This window comes from Haliotis asinina, chromosome 9 (genome assembly GCF_037392515.1).
Source record: "Haliotis asinina isolate JCU_RB_2024 chromosome 9, JCU_Hal_asi_v2, whole genome shotgun sequence".
NCBI classification, from domain to species: domain Eukaryota; kingdom Metazoa; phylum Mollusca; class Gastropoda; order Lepetellida; family Haliotidae; genus Haliotis; species Haliotis asinina.
This window is the reverse complement of record NC_090288.1, coordinates 27,097,383-27,114,904: the sequence shown is the minus strand read 5'-3', so window position 1 is coordinate 27,114,904 and position 17,522 is coordinate 27,097,383. Positions and strand designations below refer to the sequence as shown.

General features: G+C 40.2%; 3 protein-coding genes across 3 annotated transcripts; all 3 read left to right on the top strand.

Annotated features, from left to right (window-relative positions):
* Positions 1–3,407: 3,407 nt before the first annotated feature.
* Positions 3,408–4,940, top strand: LOC137297184 (uncharacterized). Its single transcript, XM_067829198.1, has one exon. The coding sequence runs from the start codon at positions 3,408–3,410 to the stop codon at positions 4,938–4,940; it is 1,533 nt and encodes a 510-aa protein (XP_067685299.1).
* A 9,380-nt stretch (positions 4,941–14,320) lies between these two features.
* Positions 14,321–15,853, top strand: LOC137297183 (uncharacterized). Its single transcript, XM_067829196.1, has one exon. It carries the CDS (start codon positions 14,321–14,323, stop codon positions 15,851–15,853), a length of 1,533 nt encoding a protein of 510 aa, XP_067685297.1.
* Positions 15,854–15,948: 95 nt separating this feature from the next.
* Positions 15,949–17,070, top strand: LOC137297182 (uncharacterized). The gene has a single exon (XM_067829195.1). It carries the CDS (start codon positions 15,949–15,951, stop codon positions 17,068–17,070), a length of 1,122 nt encoding a protein of 373 aa, XP_067685296.1.
* Positions 17,071–17,522: the final 452 nt, after the last annotated feature.

Genomic DNA, 17,522 nt, shown 5'->3' with positions numbered 1-17,522 from the left:
CTCTGAATGAAGAAAATATTCTACTTTGCTTTGTGAGATGAGATAGATATGTAGATACTGTAGTGTGCAGGTAACAGGTTAATTTTGTTTGTGTATAAGTTGGTATGAATGTCTAGAGTGGTTGCATTTAGGTAGCATGAGTGAGTGTATTGAGTGCAAATGATACGTGTACTAAGTTTGTATGCTAAGTGTATAGGTTTTGAGTGTTAGTATCAAATAATGAAAGTGTGAGTTAATGTATGTATAAAAATGTGCATAGGAGTTATAAAGTAAGAATGAGAATGTTTGGTTATAGCCATGTGACAATATCACACAGAGAGAAAGAGAGATTGACTGATTGATTTATGAAGTGATAGAGAGAGGGATTTATGAGGTGATTCAGTTACCTTGGCTAAGATAAGTCGGGTAACTTTTGATGGGTATCTGGGAAGCACATCGGTGACTGAGAGGCACATGGTTGAGAGAGTTGGGCAGTGAGAGTGTCTCACACTAGATTGGATGGATGTGGAGGTCAAACAAAATGTCAATCTTCAGACTTCAGCATTTTAGAAGAATAAATTAGAGGAATTGACATTTATTTCAATTGGATTTTTGAGAAATAGAACAAGAACTCTAGTTAATTGACATTTTTGACCTTGGAATTGAAAGTTGATAGATGGAAAGATGGAGAAAGAGACAGACAAAGATTCAGTCTTCAGCAGTTTGTCTACTAGAGAGCGTATAATGACAGATAAAGGACAGGCTTATGTAAAAGAAATAAAACAGAAGGGGTTACGCCGGTCGTTCAAGAAGTTGAAAGACAGACAAAATGCATTTCTTGAAATCACATCACAAGAACCTGACATCTCTACCTTGAGAAAAGAGCATTCAGACTACCTAGCCCTGTTGGAAAACCATTTTGCACTGCGAGATGAATATTCAGCACTTTTGAATCAAGATGAAATCAAAGACTATATGGACTTTGTTAAAAATGAGGAAACTCCAGTTATTCGAGAATTCAAAGCAAAGATAGAAAGTTGGTTTGAAGAGAATGTTCTGACATCGAAGGACAGCATCTCCAACACAGGCAAATCAGTAATATCACAGGCAGGGTCACGTTATAGTCGGGTAAGTTCCCTCTCCTTAGCCAGGTTAGAAAAAGGACAGAAAAGGGCTGAACTACTTGCAAAATCCAGGTCTCTGAAGAAAAAGGAGCAGATTGAATTGGAAAAATTGAAACTGCAAATGCAAAAGAAGGAACTTGAGCTTGAAACTCAGTTAGCAACCACAGAGGTGAAAAGTAAGGTCATAGAACATTTTGAAAAAAGTTTGTGTGAAGGTTCCCCAGAACATAAAGAGAACTACTCTGAGACCAGTGTTAAAAGGCAAGACCTATCTTTGCAACAGGAGACAGTTAAACTTAAGGCAGAGCCTATGGCTGATCAACATGCTACTTCTAAAAGACCTTTAAACCCAAACCGCAAGTTCCATTTGCACCCATAAGAAAACATCAGACTGATCACCAAGTGATTGACTACACTTCTGTCGTTCGCCATCTCAGTATGCCAGCTACAGAAATGATGAAATTTAGTGGAGATGCTCTTGATTACAAGAGATTCATGAGACAGTTTAGGAATAAAGTGATTTTAAACACTGAGGATATGGATGAGATTGTAAACTATCTAGACCAGTTTACCACTGGAAAAGCAAACCAGATTGTACGTGGCTACAGCTACATGGATGGCAACATGGCTTACAATGCAATACTTAGAGAATTTGAAGAGAGATATGGGGACACAGACTTGATTGCTTCAGCCTATATCAAGAGAGCGTTAGAGTGGCCACTTATTAAGATGGACAATGCAAAATGACTGGATGAGTTTTCGATATTCCTCACTGAATGTGAACATGCAGTGGGCAGCATCAACTCTCTCAAAATTTTGGAATATCCAGAAAACATGAAGAGACTAGTTATGAAGCTACCGTACCATTATCATGACAAGTGGAGAAACCCTGTTCAAACATTGAGGGAAAAACACCAATCCATTCAATTCTACGACTTGGTGGACTTTGTGCGACGAGAAGCAAAGAAAGCAGTTGATCTGATCTATGGCAAGAAAGCTCTCAGCTATGAACAGAAATCATCACCTTCAATGTCAAGATCTCGTCCAGGAAACATTCATCAAACAAAACTCGCACTTTTGCCACAAATCTTACTGAGTCCACACAAAGAACAAGGTCACAAGACCACAGTACAGTATTCAGAAAATCTGATGATCTAAGGCCAAGAACCATGAGCTCAGTTCCTGGAGAGAATGGGGGATTCTTCCTCATGACAGACGACTACATCTTGTGATGACTAAAGGCCTATGTTTCAGGTGCTTTAGATGTGGACACATAGGCAAACAGTGTGAATGGAAGGTGAAGTGTTCAAAGTGTGACGGTAATCACCACACCTTGTTACACATTGATGGTCACAAATCATAAGCTGTGATCAAGAATGTTGAGTCCAAACCAACAAGCGCCTGTGCTAGTGGTCCTATGGGGGCTGGTGAAGGTGAATGTACAATGGCCATTATTCCGGTGAGGGTCAGAATGAGGAATAGCTGTAAGATGGTAGAGACATATGCCTTCCTTGATCCTGGAAGTAGTGTTTCATTTAGCTCAGAGCAATTAATGAACCAACTTGGCTGCAGAGGAAAGCAGATGAAGATTACCCTAGAAACTATGGGGAAGCCTCATTCAATGATAACTAATGTTGTATGTGGACTTGAAGTCGGTGGTTACACCGGAAGCACATTCATTGAACTTCCAAGGGTTTACTCAAAACATCAAATGCCAGTCTCGAAGGATCATATTCCGAATCAATACGATATCAACCAATGGGAACATCTGAATGATGTCAACTTGCCACAGATCATTTCAGAAATTGGTCTCCTCATTGGTAACAATGTGCCAGATGCATATACCCCTTTGACGGTGAAGACAGGTCCACGTGGGAGTCCACATGCTACAAGAACACTGCTTAGATGGGTAGTTTGGAATGTTGTACGCCCCACGGCCGCGAGCAAAGACACACGATTCCCTGTATTTAGAACAGAAGTAGTTGCCTTGGAAGGAATAGAAAGTTTGAGGAACTTGGAGAAAGTTGTTAAACAGGCAATCAACTTTGATTTCCCAGAGAAAATGATTGACGACAAGAAAGAACATTCACAAGAAGATAAACTCTTCAAAGAGAAAGTAGAGAATTCAATACAGAATACAGAAACGGACATTTCTCTATAAAACTACCCTTCAGAAAAGAAAATGTTTGTTTACCAAAGAAGCAAACTCAAGCCTTTCTCAGACTTCAAAGCCTGAAAGAGAAACTGAATAGAAATCAGAAATTTCATGAAGACTATAACGACTTTATGAACAACATCCTGAAAATGGGTTATGCAGAGAAAGTCCCTGAAGATAGGATCAAGAGAGAAATAGGAAATGAATGGTACATACCCCATCATGGTATTTATCATTCTAGAAAGCCCGACAAGATACGTGTGGTGTTCGATTGCTCAGCCACCTACCATGGAATCTCTTTAAATAGTCAACTCCTGTCAGGACCAGACTTGACCAGCAATCTCATAGGAGTTCTCCTTAGGTTCAGACAAGAAAATATTGCCTTCATGGGTGGTATTGAATCCATGTTTTATCAGGTTCAGGTGCCCGAAGAAGACAGAGACTATCTACGATTCCTCTGGTGGGAAGATGGTGACCTACAACAAGAGCCGTCAACATATCGAATGAAAGTTCACCTGTTTGGAGCAGTATCGTCACCAAGCTGTTCCAACGCAGCATTACGAAAGACAGCAGATGTTAACCAAGAGTTCTATGATGAAGAAGTAGTAGAAATGATAAAGAAGAATTTCTATGTAGATGACTGTCTGAAGTCGGCTGCCAGTGAAGAAAGGGCCGTAACTCTCATACACCAAATTACAAGTCTCTGTCAGACAGGAGGTTTTCGTTTGACCAAGTGGATAAGCAATAGCCACACTGTATTAGACTCCATTCTACCTGAAGAGAGGGCAAAAGGTGTCAAACACTTGGATTTGGAAAATTCAGAACTTCCACCTGAGAGGGCGCTTGGAGTGTTCTGGGAAGTAGAAAAGGATATTCTGGGCTTTAAGGTTAATCTTAGACATCACATGGACACCAAGAGGGGAATCCTAGCAACCATGAGCTCAGTTTATGACCCGATTGGCTTGTTGTCACCTTTCTTACTTACAGCAAAGTCACTGCTACAGACCCTTTGTCGTCAGAATGTAGGTTGGGATGACAAGATTGAGGGAGATGTATTACGAAAATGGACACAGTGGAAGGAAGATCTACTTCACATTGAGGAACTTCATGTCATGAGATCATACAAACCGAGAGACTTTGGTCCTGTGCGTACATGTGAGCTGCACATGTTCTCAGATGCAAGTGACATTGGATATGGTGTTGTAGCCTATCTCAGACTAACCAACAACAGAAATGAGATTCACTGTTCTTTGGTGTTTGCCAAATCTCGAGTAGCACCACTGAAGAAAGTGACAGTACCAAGAATGGAACTAACAGCAGCAACCCTGAGTGTCAGGTTCAGCAGGATGATTGTGAAAGAACTTGACTACTCCATATGTGCAGTATTCTACTGGACTGACAGTATGCCAGTTATAAGGTACATAGCTAACGAAAAGACAAGATTTCACACCTTTGTTGCCAATCGCATTGAAGTAATAAGAGAAGCCTCAGATCTGAAACAGTGGAAATACATTGAAACATCCATGAACCCAGCAGACATAGCATCAAGAGGTGCTAGAATTCATAAATTCCTTCAAGCAGTTTCTGGTTACAAGGACCAGATTTCCTGTGGTGTCATGAAGCAGAATGGCAGAGAGAAGCAAACCTCAACTACCATATACCTGAAGCGGACCCAGAAGTGAAGAAAGTTGTCAGCAGAACTTCACTTCAGCAGGTAGATAATCAACAAATTACTGCTTTACTTCTCTGACTGGTGGAAACTCAAAAGAGCTGTAGGATGGATCTTAATGGTTTTCGACACTTCGTCATGAAGGAAGAAACAGCTGAACCTGTGAACAAGTTTCTATCATCAGAAATACTAGACAGAGCAGAAGTTGCCATAATCAAACATGTCCAGCGCCAACACTTTCCGGAAGAAATGAAACGTACTGAGTCCAGGAAAAATGTTTCCACGAGACTCAGAAAGTTGGATCCTGTTGTGGTAGAAGGAATACTGAGAGTTGGTGGCCGCCTCTCTCAGGCTGAAATCTCTCTTGACGCGAAACACCCAATCATTCTGCCAAAGGAATCTCACGTGACAACACTTATAATACGAGACATCCATAACCAGGTTGGCCATCTTGGAAAAAATCTCATGCTTGCAATTCTTTGTCAGAAATACTGGATTCTACATGCAAGTACACTGATCAAGAGCCTAGTGGCCAAATGTGTCATCTGCCGAAAATATCAGGCAAGAGTCATAGAGCAGAAGATGTCAGATCTTCCACTTGACCGAGTTACTCCAGGTGAGCCCCCCTTCACCAGTGTAGGAATGGACTACTTTGGACCAATAATTGTAAAGAGGGGCAGAGGTACAGTAAAGAGATATGGAGTTGTATTCACATGCTTGGCGATAAGAGCAGTGCATCTGGAAGTTGCATGTTCACTGGACACCGACTCTTGTATAAATGCAGTGAAAAGGTTCATTGCAAGGAGAGGTCCTGTAAATTACAGTCAATAAGATCAGACAACGGAACAAATCTGGTAGCCTGTGAGAGAGAACTATGTGAAGAGATGGAGAACTGGAATCATGCTCAGATCAACAAACATCTAATGCAGAAAAATGTATCATGGAACTTCAACCCCCCAGCAGGCTCGCACCATGGAGGAGTGTGGGAGAGAGTCATCAGAACTGTAAGGAAAGTGTTGTACTCTTTACTACATCAACAGGTAATCAGACTAGACGATGAGTGTCTAGTCACTCTATTCTGTGAAGTAGAGTCTATCATTACAACTTCACCAAATGACCCTCATGACTTGGCTCCCCTTACACCAAACCACCTCCTCCTCAACAAGGGTGGAGAGAAGACACCGCCAGGTATGTTCAACAAAACAGACTGCTACATGAAGAGACGATGGCGCTAGGTGCAGTATTTGACGGATGTGTTTTGGAAGAGGTGGATCCGTGAGTATCTCCCCCAGCTGCAGGAGCGACAACGCTGGCTGTCACCTCGGAAGAATGTCCAGATTGGAGATATCGTACTGGTAGTAGACAATTCACCTCGGAACTCATGGTCCTTAGCAAGGATCATAGAACTGTTTCCAGACTGGAAAGGAATGACCAGAGTGGTAAAAGTAAAGACAGAATTCACAGAGTTGGTGCGACCTATTGATAAACTTTGCTTGATCCTTGAATGTGATAACTGATTTCTGGATAATTTCAAGACTGTTACACTCAGTGAACTGGTTAAGAAAAAAAAAAGAGAAAAAATAACCAAACTATTCTGAAGTTGAAATATTAAATATTGTATTGATTAGATTTGATTTGTAATTGTCTCTATTGTCATTGATACAATTAGGGGCTGGGATGTAGTGTGCAGGTAACAGGTTAATTTTGTTTGTGTATAAGTTGGTATGAATGTCTAGAGTGGTTGCATTTAGGTAGCATGAGTGAGTGTATTGAGTGCAAATGATACGTGTACTAAGTTTGTATGCTAAGTGTGTAGGTTTTTGAGTGTTAGTATCAAATAATGAAAGTGTGAGTTAATGTATGTATAAAAATGTGCATAGGAGTTATAAAGTAAGAATGAGAATGTTTGGTTATAGCCATGTGACAATATCACACACAGAGAAAGAGAGATTGACTGATTGATTTATGAAGTGATAGAGAGAGGGATTTATGAGGTGATTCAGTTACCTTGGCTAAGATAAGTCGGGTAACTTTTGATGGGTATCTGGGAAGCACATCGGTGACTGAGAGGCACATGGTTGAGAGAGTTGGGCAGTGAGAGTGTCTCACACTAGATTGGATGGATGTGGAGGTCAAACAAAATGTCAATCTTCAGACTTCAGCATTTTTGAAGAATAAATTAGAGGAATTGACATTTATTTCAATTGGATTTTTGAGAAATAGAACAAGAACTCTATAGATACAGTAAATTTATATAGTGCATATCGTAATAACACACAGAAGTTCTTCTAATAAGACTACTGTTATTGAAATAGATGTTGCCAATGCCGGGATGTGACTGACACCAGGTATCAATACCCAGCTTCATCATCATCATCATCATCACCGTCATCGTCGTCATCATCACCACCACTACCTATTATTATTTATCTTGAAAGTGATGATGATGATGATGACAACAACGATGATGATGACAATGATGATTTTAATCATCTACATTCAGCGCTTTACTGTCACTCTTTATCTAAACCCGTGCCATCTACATTTAGATAGCAGACCCACAGCACAATTTTGTTTACGTTGGTTGTGATGTTTTATAACTGATTTCTGCTAGTCCAGCCGCCTGAAATTGAGCTGAGTACAAGCGAGAATCCATTAGACGTTCATTAGACCACAAGTGTTTGGGAGCAGTCATTCTGAGCCAGTTCTTTATAACAACAAATGTAGACTTAGTAGATTTATTTGTGTTGTTCAAGCAGGATGAAATACAAACTCTGGGAATGAAGAAAGAAAATCTGAAGTGAGATGAGATGAGATGATTCTAATGTTGGGATCTTTGCCTGCTGAGCTACATGATGCCACTTTTGATGGGGATATCTGAAAAAATTATTTTTCCAAAAAAAAGTTATTCTCATTTGTCACGTGCAAATTTAAATGTTTTGGACAGATCAGATTATCCCAAACAGAAACAGAGTGGTACATATCCTGCTTTTCTGATGAAGGATTTACCATTAACAGTGTAAGCTATCATATCCAGACAATCAGCTTCAGTAATCACATTGTGGAACCCTTGTTGACAGAGGATGACTTCCGTCGATGCGGAGGCTTGTAGACATCAAATCCAGTCATTCAATGCCAAACTGATGCCATCTCCAAACATTGATTCCTGAATCAAACTTGTGCAATGATAAGATGGAAATACAGCCCTTACATTTGATTAGGTGATGAAGGGATCAACTCTCATGTCAAATATATGTAAATATTGCAACCTTGTTTGCCATTGATCCTATTTGCCTCACAACTAATGTCAATATGTTCAAATAATTCAAGAAGATGAGAAGAACACTCTTGTTTTATAGAATAATGCTTCACGTAATTAGATGGGTGCTAAGATAGCCCAGTGGTGCACATGTTCACTCATCAAACTGATTACTGTTGTGTTCCATGAAATGGCAAGAATTCAAAACCCATTTTTCACGTCCTTTGCTGTGGTACTGCAGTCGAACTGCAAAATATAACACAAAAACCAGACCTTCCTTTCACAATTCAGTAGAGTGATCATAAGTCCCTTAGGTAACCTTGGTGCAATGTTAAAGAATGGGAGTTAAGGTTAACCTTAGTAAAGTTTGCTTCATGAAAGGAACCCCTGTTCAAGTTGACTCAAAATATGACAGAAAGTTTCAGTTTAAATATTAAATATAAAAGCACAGAATTGAGGAAAATAGTACTTAAGATACCAATTCACATGATGGTTCCAAGTGACTTTTGATGTGGATGGTATTTTTTATGCTGAGTATGGTTCCTGAGCATGAGTATGAGTTCCTGGTATAGGACAAAATATGTTGGCTGTCAGCTTCTTCCTTATTGTATACACAACGTGTCTGGGCTTTTCCTAGCCACTTTTTCAGTACTAGTGAGTGAGTGAGTGAGTGAGTTTAGTTTTACGCCGCACTCAGCAATATTCCAGCTATATGGCGGCAGTCTGTAAATAATCGAGTCTGAACCAGACAATCCAGTGATCAACAACATGAGCATCGATCTGCGCAATTGGGAACTGATGACATGCGTCAACCAAGTCAGCGAGCCTGACCACCCGATCCCGTTAGTTGCCTCTTACGACAAGCTGAGTCGCCTTTTATGGCAAGCATGGGTTGCTGAAGGCCTATTCTACCCCGGGACCTTCACGGGTCTCAGGTGAGTACTAACAGGTATACAGGACATATGAGAGGATATTATATTAGCGACCATGTCATACTATGTTTATTGCACTTATTGGTATGCATGCGTATGAGTCTGCTTGCTAATGACTAATGGTCATTTCATAGAACTAGTCTATTATACCATGCTGCAGAGAAACATGTATGCCCCTTAGTCTCAACATCCTGGTCCCAGACAGTCCCTGTTTTTGCCCCCTAATGCCTCACTGGAGACAAGGAAACAACACATACCATCTTTAAGTTTGACAAAGACAGAATTCAACCATAGAATTCCAACTTTCCGAGCAGACCCTCTATTCACTACACTATAAATACAGCCTTACAAGACAATATATACACCAAGAAAATACACAAACTTAGATATCACCCTTCAAAATGCAATGTTCAAATGATAACATAGTATCAGTTTATCATGTCATATGCAATTGATGATGTCATGTTCCATTGTTGTGAAAGATGGTGAAGTGATGAACCCCACTGACTGACCAATCACAATCAAAATCAAAGAAAGCAAGAACATGTATTGAAAGGCAAATAAGCTTCACACATCCTTTCTTCCAACATGGTTGTACTAATGTTTGGTGAACCAGATGCCTGTAACTAAAATCTCACCGCCTCCACCAGGAGGGAGGTGTCAGGGCTTAGCTATGTTGTGTACAAAGCTAAGTCTTATCAGGCAGAAACTTAATCCATAAAAAAAGTTCTGTGATAAATGATCACAAGAAATATATATAAATGTTTATCTCTCATTGTGCTGGGTGCATAATAATTAATGTAGTCACAAAATAACCATTAAACCCTCACACATTTTCACATGTGAATTGCTGTTTTTCTCATGAAAAATGTTCACTGGATACAAATAATATATCATACACTGTCACCCCAATGTGATAAAACATGAGTAGATTAACTATATCATAGGGCAAAGATGAACATTCATAGACATTGATGCATCAGGGATAAAGGTTTCAGGATATAACATATTCAGAACAATAGCTCAAGTTCAAGCTCAAGCAAATAAACTTAGTCCATAAAAGTGTATGTTTTGGCATAAAGGATTTCACTTCATGAATATTTATCTGTCATTATACTGGGGGCACCATGTTTAATTTACTAATAAAACAACTATTATGTTTTCTCATGTGATTTGCCAGTACTTTAGTGAAAATAGTAACTGTGACATTGTTGCTGTAAATGCCCATATAAAGATATGTAAAACATTTACTGACTTTCACTTATCAGGGAAGGAGTTTTGGAAGATAAAACCATTGATTTCACATGATTCATACAATGTCTGAAACCTCCTTTACAAAACAATGTTAAAAAAGCAGTAGACATCCAGACATCCATCAGACCGCTGATCTATACCTGTCTGTGCTCTACTCACAAAGGTTGTACCATACAATTCATACTCTAAATGCCCTTGCCTCAGAATCAGATTAGTGTGTATCTTTCCCAGCTATAACACCGTCGATGATGTTGCAGCAGCATGGAGGTAGATGCAGAACAAGATAATGAAAGTCGAAGACAGACTCGGGAGACGTACAGTGAAAATTGACCCTAAACTGTCATTTAATCCCACATATAACTATACTGTCTTGTGTATGCATCCTTGTACATAATATTTATGAAGCTTAAAGTTGTAACGATGATGAGAATTTGTTGCAAATATGTCTGTATAGCTCCCACATGAAACAGGATAGTTTATGGACTATCTTGGACTACACAGAAAATATTCATACTGTCTAGCCGAATATCATGTTCATTTCTCTGAATGAAGAAAATATTCTACTTTGCTTTGTGAGATGAGATAGATAGATATGTAGATACTGTAGTGTGCAGGTAACAGGTTAATTTTGTTTGTGTATAAGTTGGTATGAATGTCTAGAGTGGTTGCATTTAGGTAGCATGAGTGAGTGTATTGAGTGCAAATGATACGTGTACTAAGTTTGTATGCTAAGTGTATAGGTTTTGAGTGTTAGTATCAAATAATGAAAGTGTGAGTTAATGTATGTATAAAAATGTGCATAGGAGTTATAAAGTAAGAATGAGAATGTTTGGTTATAGCCATGTGACAATATCACACAGAGAGAAAGAGAGATTGACTGATTGATTTATGAAGTTAAGAGAGGGATTTATGAGGTGATTCAGTTACCTTGGCTAAGATAAGTCGGGTAACTTTTGATGGGTATCTGGGAAGCACATGGGTGACTGAGAGGCACATGGTTGAGAGAGGTGGGCAGTGAGAGTGTCTCACACTAGACTGGATGGATGTGGAGGTCAAACAAAATTTCAATCTTCAGACTTCAGCATTTTTGAAGAATAAATTAGAGGAATTGACATTTATTTCAATTGGATTTTTGAGAAATAGAACAAGAACTCTATATAATTGACATTTTTGACCTTGGAATTGAAAGTTGATAGATAGAAAGATGGAGAAAGAGACAGACAAAGATTCAGTCTTCAGCAGTTTGTCTACTAGAGAGCGTATAATGACAGATAAAGGACAGGCTTATGTAAAAGAAATAAAACAGAAGGGGTTACGCCGGTCGTTCAAGAAGTTGAAAGACAGACAAAATGCATTTCTTGAAATCACATCACAAGAACCTGACATCTCTACCTTGAGAAAAGAGCATTCAGACTACCTAGCCCTGTTGGAAAACCATTTTGCACTGCGAGATGAATATTCAGCACTTTTGAATCAAGATGAAATCAAAGACTATATGGACTTTGTTAAAAATAAGGAAACTCCAGTTATTCGAGAATTCAAAGCAAAGATAGAAAGTTGGTTTGAAGAGAATGTTCTGACATCGAAGGACAGCATCTCCAACACAGGCAAATCAGTAATATCACAGGCAGGGTCACGTTATAGTCGGGTATGTTCCCTCTCCTTAGCCAGGTTAGAAAAAGGACAGAAAAGGGCTGAACTACTTGCAAAATCCAGGTCTCTGAAGAAACAGGAGCAGATTGAATTGGAAAAATTGAAACTGCAAATGCAAAAGAAGGAACTTGAGCTTGAAACTCAGTTAGCAACCACAGAGGTGAAAAGTAAGGTCATAGAACATTTTGAAAAAAGTTTGTGTGAAGGTTCCCCAGAACATAAAGAGAACTACTCTGAGACCAGTGTTAAAAGGCAAGACCTATCTTTGCAACAGGAGACAGTTAAACTTAAGGCAGAGCCTATGGCTGATCAACATGCTACTTATAAAAGACCTTTAAACCCAAACCGCAAGTTCCATTTGCACCCATAAGAAAACATCAGACTGATCACCAAGTGATTGACTACACTTCTGTCGTTCGCCATCTCAGTATGCCAGCTACAGAAATGATGAAATTTAGTGGAGATGCTCTTGATTACAAGAGATTCATGAGACAGTTTAGGAATAAAGTGATTTTAAACACTGAGGATATGGATGAGATTGTAAACTATCTAGACCAGTTTACCACTGGAGAAGCAAACCAGATTGTACGTGGCTACAGCTACATGGATGGCAACATGGCTTACAATGCAATACTTAGAGAATTTGAAGAGAGATATGGGGACACAGACTTGATTGCTTCAGCCTATATCAAGAGAGCGTTAGAGTGGCCACTTATTAAGATGGACAATGCAAAATGACTGGATGAGTTTTCGATATTCCTCACTGAATGTGAACATGCAGTGGGCAGCATCAACTCTCTCAAAATTTTGGAATATCCAGAAAACATGAAGAGACTAGTTATGAAGCTACCGTACCATTATCATGACAAGTGGAGAAACCTTGTTCAAACATTGAGGGAAAAACACCAATCCATTCAATTCTACGACTTGGTGGACTTTGTGCGACGAGAAGCAAAGAAAGCAGTTGATCTGATCTATGGCAAGAAAGCTCTCAGCTATGAACAGAAATCATCACCTTCAATGTCAAGATCTCGTCCAGGAAACATTCATCAAACAAAACTCGCACTTTTGCCACAAATCTTACTGAGTCCACACAAAGAACAAGATCACAAGACCACAGTACAGTATTCAGAAAATCTGATGATCTAAGGCCAAGAACCATGAGCTCAGTTCCTGGAGAGAATGGGGGATTCTTCCTCATGACAGACGACTACATCTTGTGATGACTAAAGGCCTATGTTTCAGGTGCTTTAGATGTGGACACATAGGCAAACAGTGTGAATGGAAGGTGAAGTGTTCAAAGTGTGACGGTAATCACCACACCTTGTTACACATTGATGGTCACAAATCATAAGCTGTGATCAAGAATGTTGAGTCCAAACCAACAAGCGCCTGTGCTAGTGGTCCTATGGGGGCTGGTGAAGGTGAATGTACAATGGCCATTATTCCGGTGAGGGTCAGAATGAGGAATAGCTGTAAGATGGTAGAGACATATGCCTTCCTTGATCCTGGAAGTAGTGTTTCATTTAGCTCAGAGCAATTAATGAACCAACTTGGCTGCAGAGGAAAGCAGATGAAGATTACCCTAGAAACTATGGGGAAGCCTCATTCAATGCTAACTAATGTTGTATGTGGACTTGAAGTCGGTGGTTACACCGGAAGCACATTCATTGAACTTCCAAGGGTTTACTCAAAAGATCAAATGCCAGTCTCGAAGGATCATATTCCGAATCAATAGGATATCAACCAATGGGAACATCTGAATGATGTCAACTTGCCACAGATCATTTCAGAAATTGGTCTCCTCATTGGTAACAATGTGCCAGATGCATATACCCCTTTGACGGTGAAGACAGGTCCACGTGGGAGTCCACATGCTACAAGAACACTGCTTAGATGGGTAGTTTGGAATGTTGTACGCCCCACGGCCGCGAGCAAAGACACACGATTCCCTGTATTTAGAACAGAAGTAGTTGCCTTGGAAGGAATAGAAAGTTTGAGGAACTTGGAGAAAGTTGTTAAACAGGCAATCAACTTTGATTTCCCAGAGAAAATGATTGACGACAAGAAAGAACATTCACAAGAAGATAAACTCTTCAAAGAGAAAGTAGAGAATTCAATACAGAATACAGAAACGGACATTTCTCTATAAAACTACCCTTCAGAAAAGAAAATGTTTGTTTACCAAAGAAGCAAACTCAAGCCTTTCTCAGACTTCAAAGCCTGAAAGAGAAACTGAAAAGAAATCAGAAATTTCATGAAGACTATAACGACTTTATGAACAACATCCTGAAAATGGGTTATGCAGAGAAAGTCCCTGAAGATAGGATCAAGAGAGAAATAGGAAATGAATGGTACATACCCCATCATGGTATTTATCATTCTAGAAAGCCCGACAAGATACGTGTGGTGTTCGATTGCTCAGCCACCTACCATGGAATCTCTTTAAATAGTCAACTCCTGTCAGGACCAGACTTGACCAGCAATCTCATAGGAGTTCTCCTTAGGTTCAGACAAGAAAATATTGCCTTCATGGGTGGTATTGAATCCATGTTTTATCAGGTTCAGGTGCCCGAAGAAGACAGAGACTATCTACGATTCCTCTGGTGGGAAGATGGTGACCTACAACAAGAGCCGACAACATATCGAATGAAAGTTCACCTGTTTGGAGCAGTATCGTCACCAAGCTGTTCCAACGCAGCATTACGAAAGACAGCAGATGTTAACCAAGAGTTCTATGATGAAGAAGTAGTAGAAATGATAAAGAAGAATTTCTATGTAGATGACTGTCTGAAGTCGGCTGCCAGTGAAGAAAGGGCCGTAACTCTCATACACCAAATTACAAGTCTCTGTCAGACAGGAGGCTTTCGTTTGACCAAGTGGATAAGCAATAGCCACACTGTATTAGACTCCATTCTACCTGAAGAGAGGGCAAAAGGTGTCAAACACTTGGATTTGGAAAATTCAGAACTTCCACCTGAGAGGGCGCTTGGAGTGTTCTGGGAAGTAGAAAAGGATATTCTGGGCTTTAAGGTTAATCTTAGACATCACATGGACACCAAGAGGGGAATCCTAGCAACCATGAGCTCAGTTTATGACCCGATTGGCTTGTTGTCACCTTTCTTACTTACAGCAAAGTCACTGCTACAGACCCTTTGTTGTCAGAATGTAGGTTGGGATGACAAGATTGAGGGAGATGTATTACGAAAATGGACACAGTGGAAGGAAGATCTACTTCACATTGAGGAACTTCATGTCATGAGATCATACAAACCGAGAGACTTTGGTCCTGTGCGTACATGTGAGCTGCACATGTTCTCAGATGCAAGTGACATTGGATATGGTGTTGTAGCCTATCTCAGACTAACCAACAACAGAAATGAGATTCACTGTTCTTTGGTGTTTGCCAAATCTCGAGTAGCACCACTGAAGAAAGTGACAGTACCAAGAATGGAACTAACAGCAGCAACCCTGAGTGTCAGGTTCAGCAGGATGATTGTGAAAGAACTTGACTACTCCATATGTGCAGTATTCTACTGGACTGACAGTATGCCAGTTATAAGGTACATAGCTAACGAAAAGACAAGATTTCACACCTTTGTTGCCAATCGCATTGAAGTAATAAGAGAAGCCTCAGATCTGAAACAGTGGAAATACATTGAAACATCCATGAACCCAGCAGACATAGCATCAAGAGGTGCTAGAATTCATAAATTCCTTCAAGCAGTTTCTGGTTACAAGGACCAGATTTCCTGTGGTGTCATGAAGCAGAATGGCAGAGAGAAGCAAACCTCAACTACCATATACCTGAAGCGGACCCAGAAGTGAAGAAAGTTGTCAGCAGAACTTCACTTCAGCAGGTAGATAATCAACAAATTACTGCTTTACTTCTCTGACTGGTGGAAACTCAAAAGAGCTGTAGGATGGATCTTAATGGTTTTCGACACTTCGTCATGAAGGAAGAAACAGCTGAACCTGTGAACAAGTTTCTATCATCAGAAATACTAGACAGAGCAGAAGTTGCCATAATCAAACATGTCCAGCGCCAACACTTTCCGGAAGAAATGAAACGTACTGAGTCCAGGAAAAATGTTTCCACGAGACTCAGAAAGTTGGATCCTGTTGTGGTAGAAGGAATACTGAGAGTTGGTGGCCGCCTCTCTCAGGCTGAAATCTCTCTTGACGCGAAACACCCAATCATTCTGCCAAAGGAATCTCACGTGACAACACTTATAATACGAGACATCCATAACCAGGTTGGCCATCTTGGAAAAAATGTCATGCTTGCAATTCTTTGTCAGAAATACTGGATTCTACATGCAAGTACACTGATCAAGAGCCTAGTGGCCAAATGTGTCATCTGCCGAAAATATCAGGCAAGAGTCATAGAGCAGAAGATGTCAGATCTTCCACTTGACCGAGTTACTCCAGGTGAGCCCCCCTTCACCAGTGTAGGAATGGACTACTTTGGACCAATAATTGTAAAGAGGGGCAGAGGTACAGTAAAGAGATATGGAGTTGTATTCACATGCTTGGCGATAAGAGCAGTGCATCTGGAAGTTGCATGTTCACTGGACACCGACTCTTGTATAAATGCAGTGAAAAGGTTCATTGCGAGGAGAGGTCCTGTAAAGTCAATAAGATCAGACAACGGAACAAATCTGGTAGCCTGTGAGAGAGAACTATGTGAAGAGATGGAGAACTGGAATCATGCTCAGATCAACAAACATCTAATGCAGAAAAATGTATCATGGAACTTCAACCCCCCAGCAGGCTCGCACCATGGAGGAGTGTGGGAGAGAGTCATCAGAACTGTAAGGAAAGTGTTGTACTCTTTACTACATCAACAGGTAATCAGACTAGACGATGAGTGTCTAGTCACTCTATTCTGTGAAGTAGAGTCTATCATTACAACTTCACCAAATGACCCTCATGACTTGGCTCCCCTTACACCAAACCACCTCCTCCTCAACAAGGGTGGAGAGAAGACACCGCCAGGTATGTTCAACAAAACAGACTGCTACATGAAGAGACGATGGCGCTAGGTGCAGTATTTGACGGATGTGTTTTGGAAGAGGTGGATCCGTGAGTATCTCCCCCAGCTGCAGGAGCGACAACGCTGGCTGTCACCTCGGAAGAATGTCCAGATTGGAGATATCGTACTGGTAGTAGACAATTCACCTCGGAACTCATGGTCCTTAGCAAGGATCATAGAACTGTTTCCAGACTGGAAAGGAATGACCAGAGTGGTAAAAGTAAAGACAGAATTCACAGAGTTGGTGCGACCTATTGATAAACTTTGCTTGATCCTTGAATGTGATAACTGATTTCTGGATAATTTCAAGACTGTTACACTCAGTGAACTGGTTAAGAAAAAAAAAAGAGAAAAAATAACCAAACTATTCTGAAGTTGAAATATTAAATATTGTATTGATTAGATTTGATTTGTAATTGTCTCTATTGTCATTGATACAATTAGGGGCTGGGATGTAGTGTG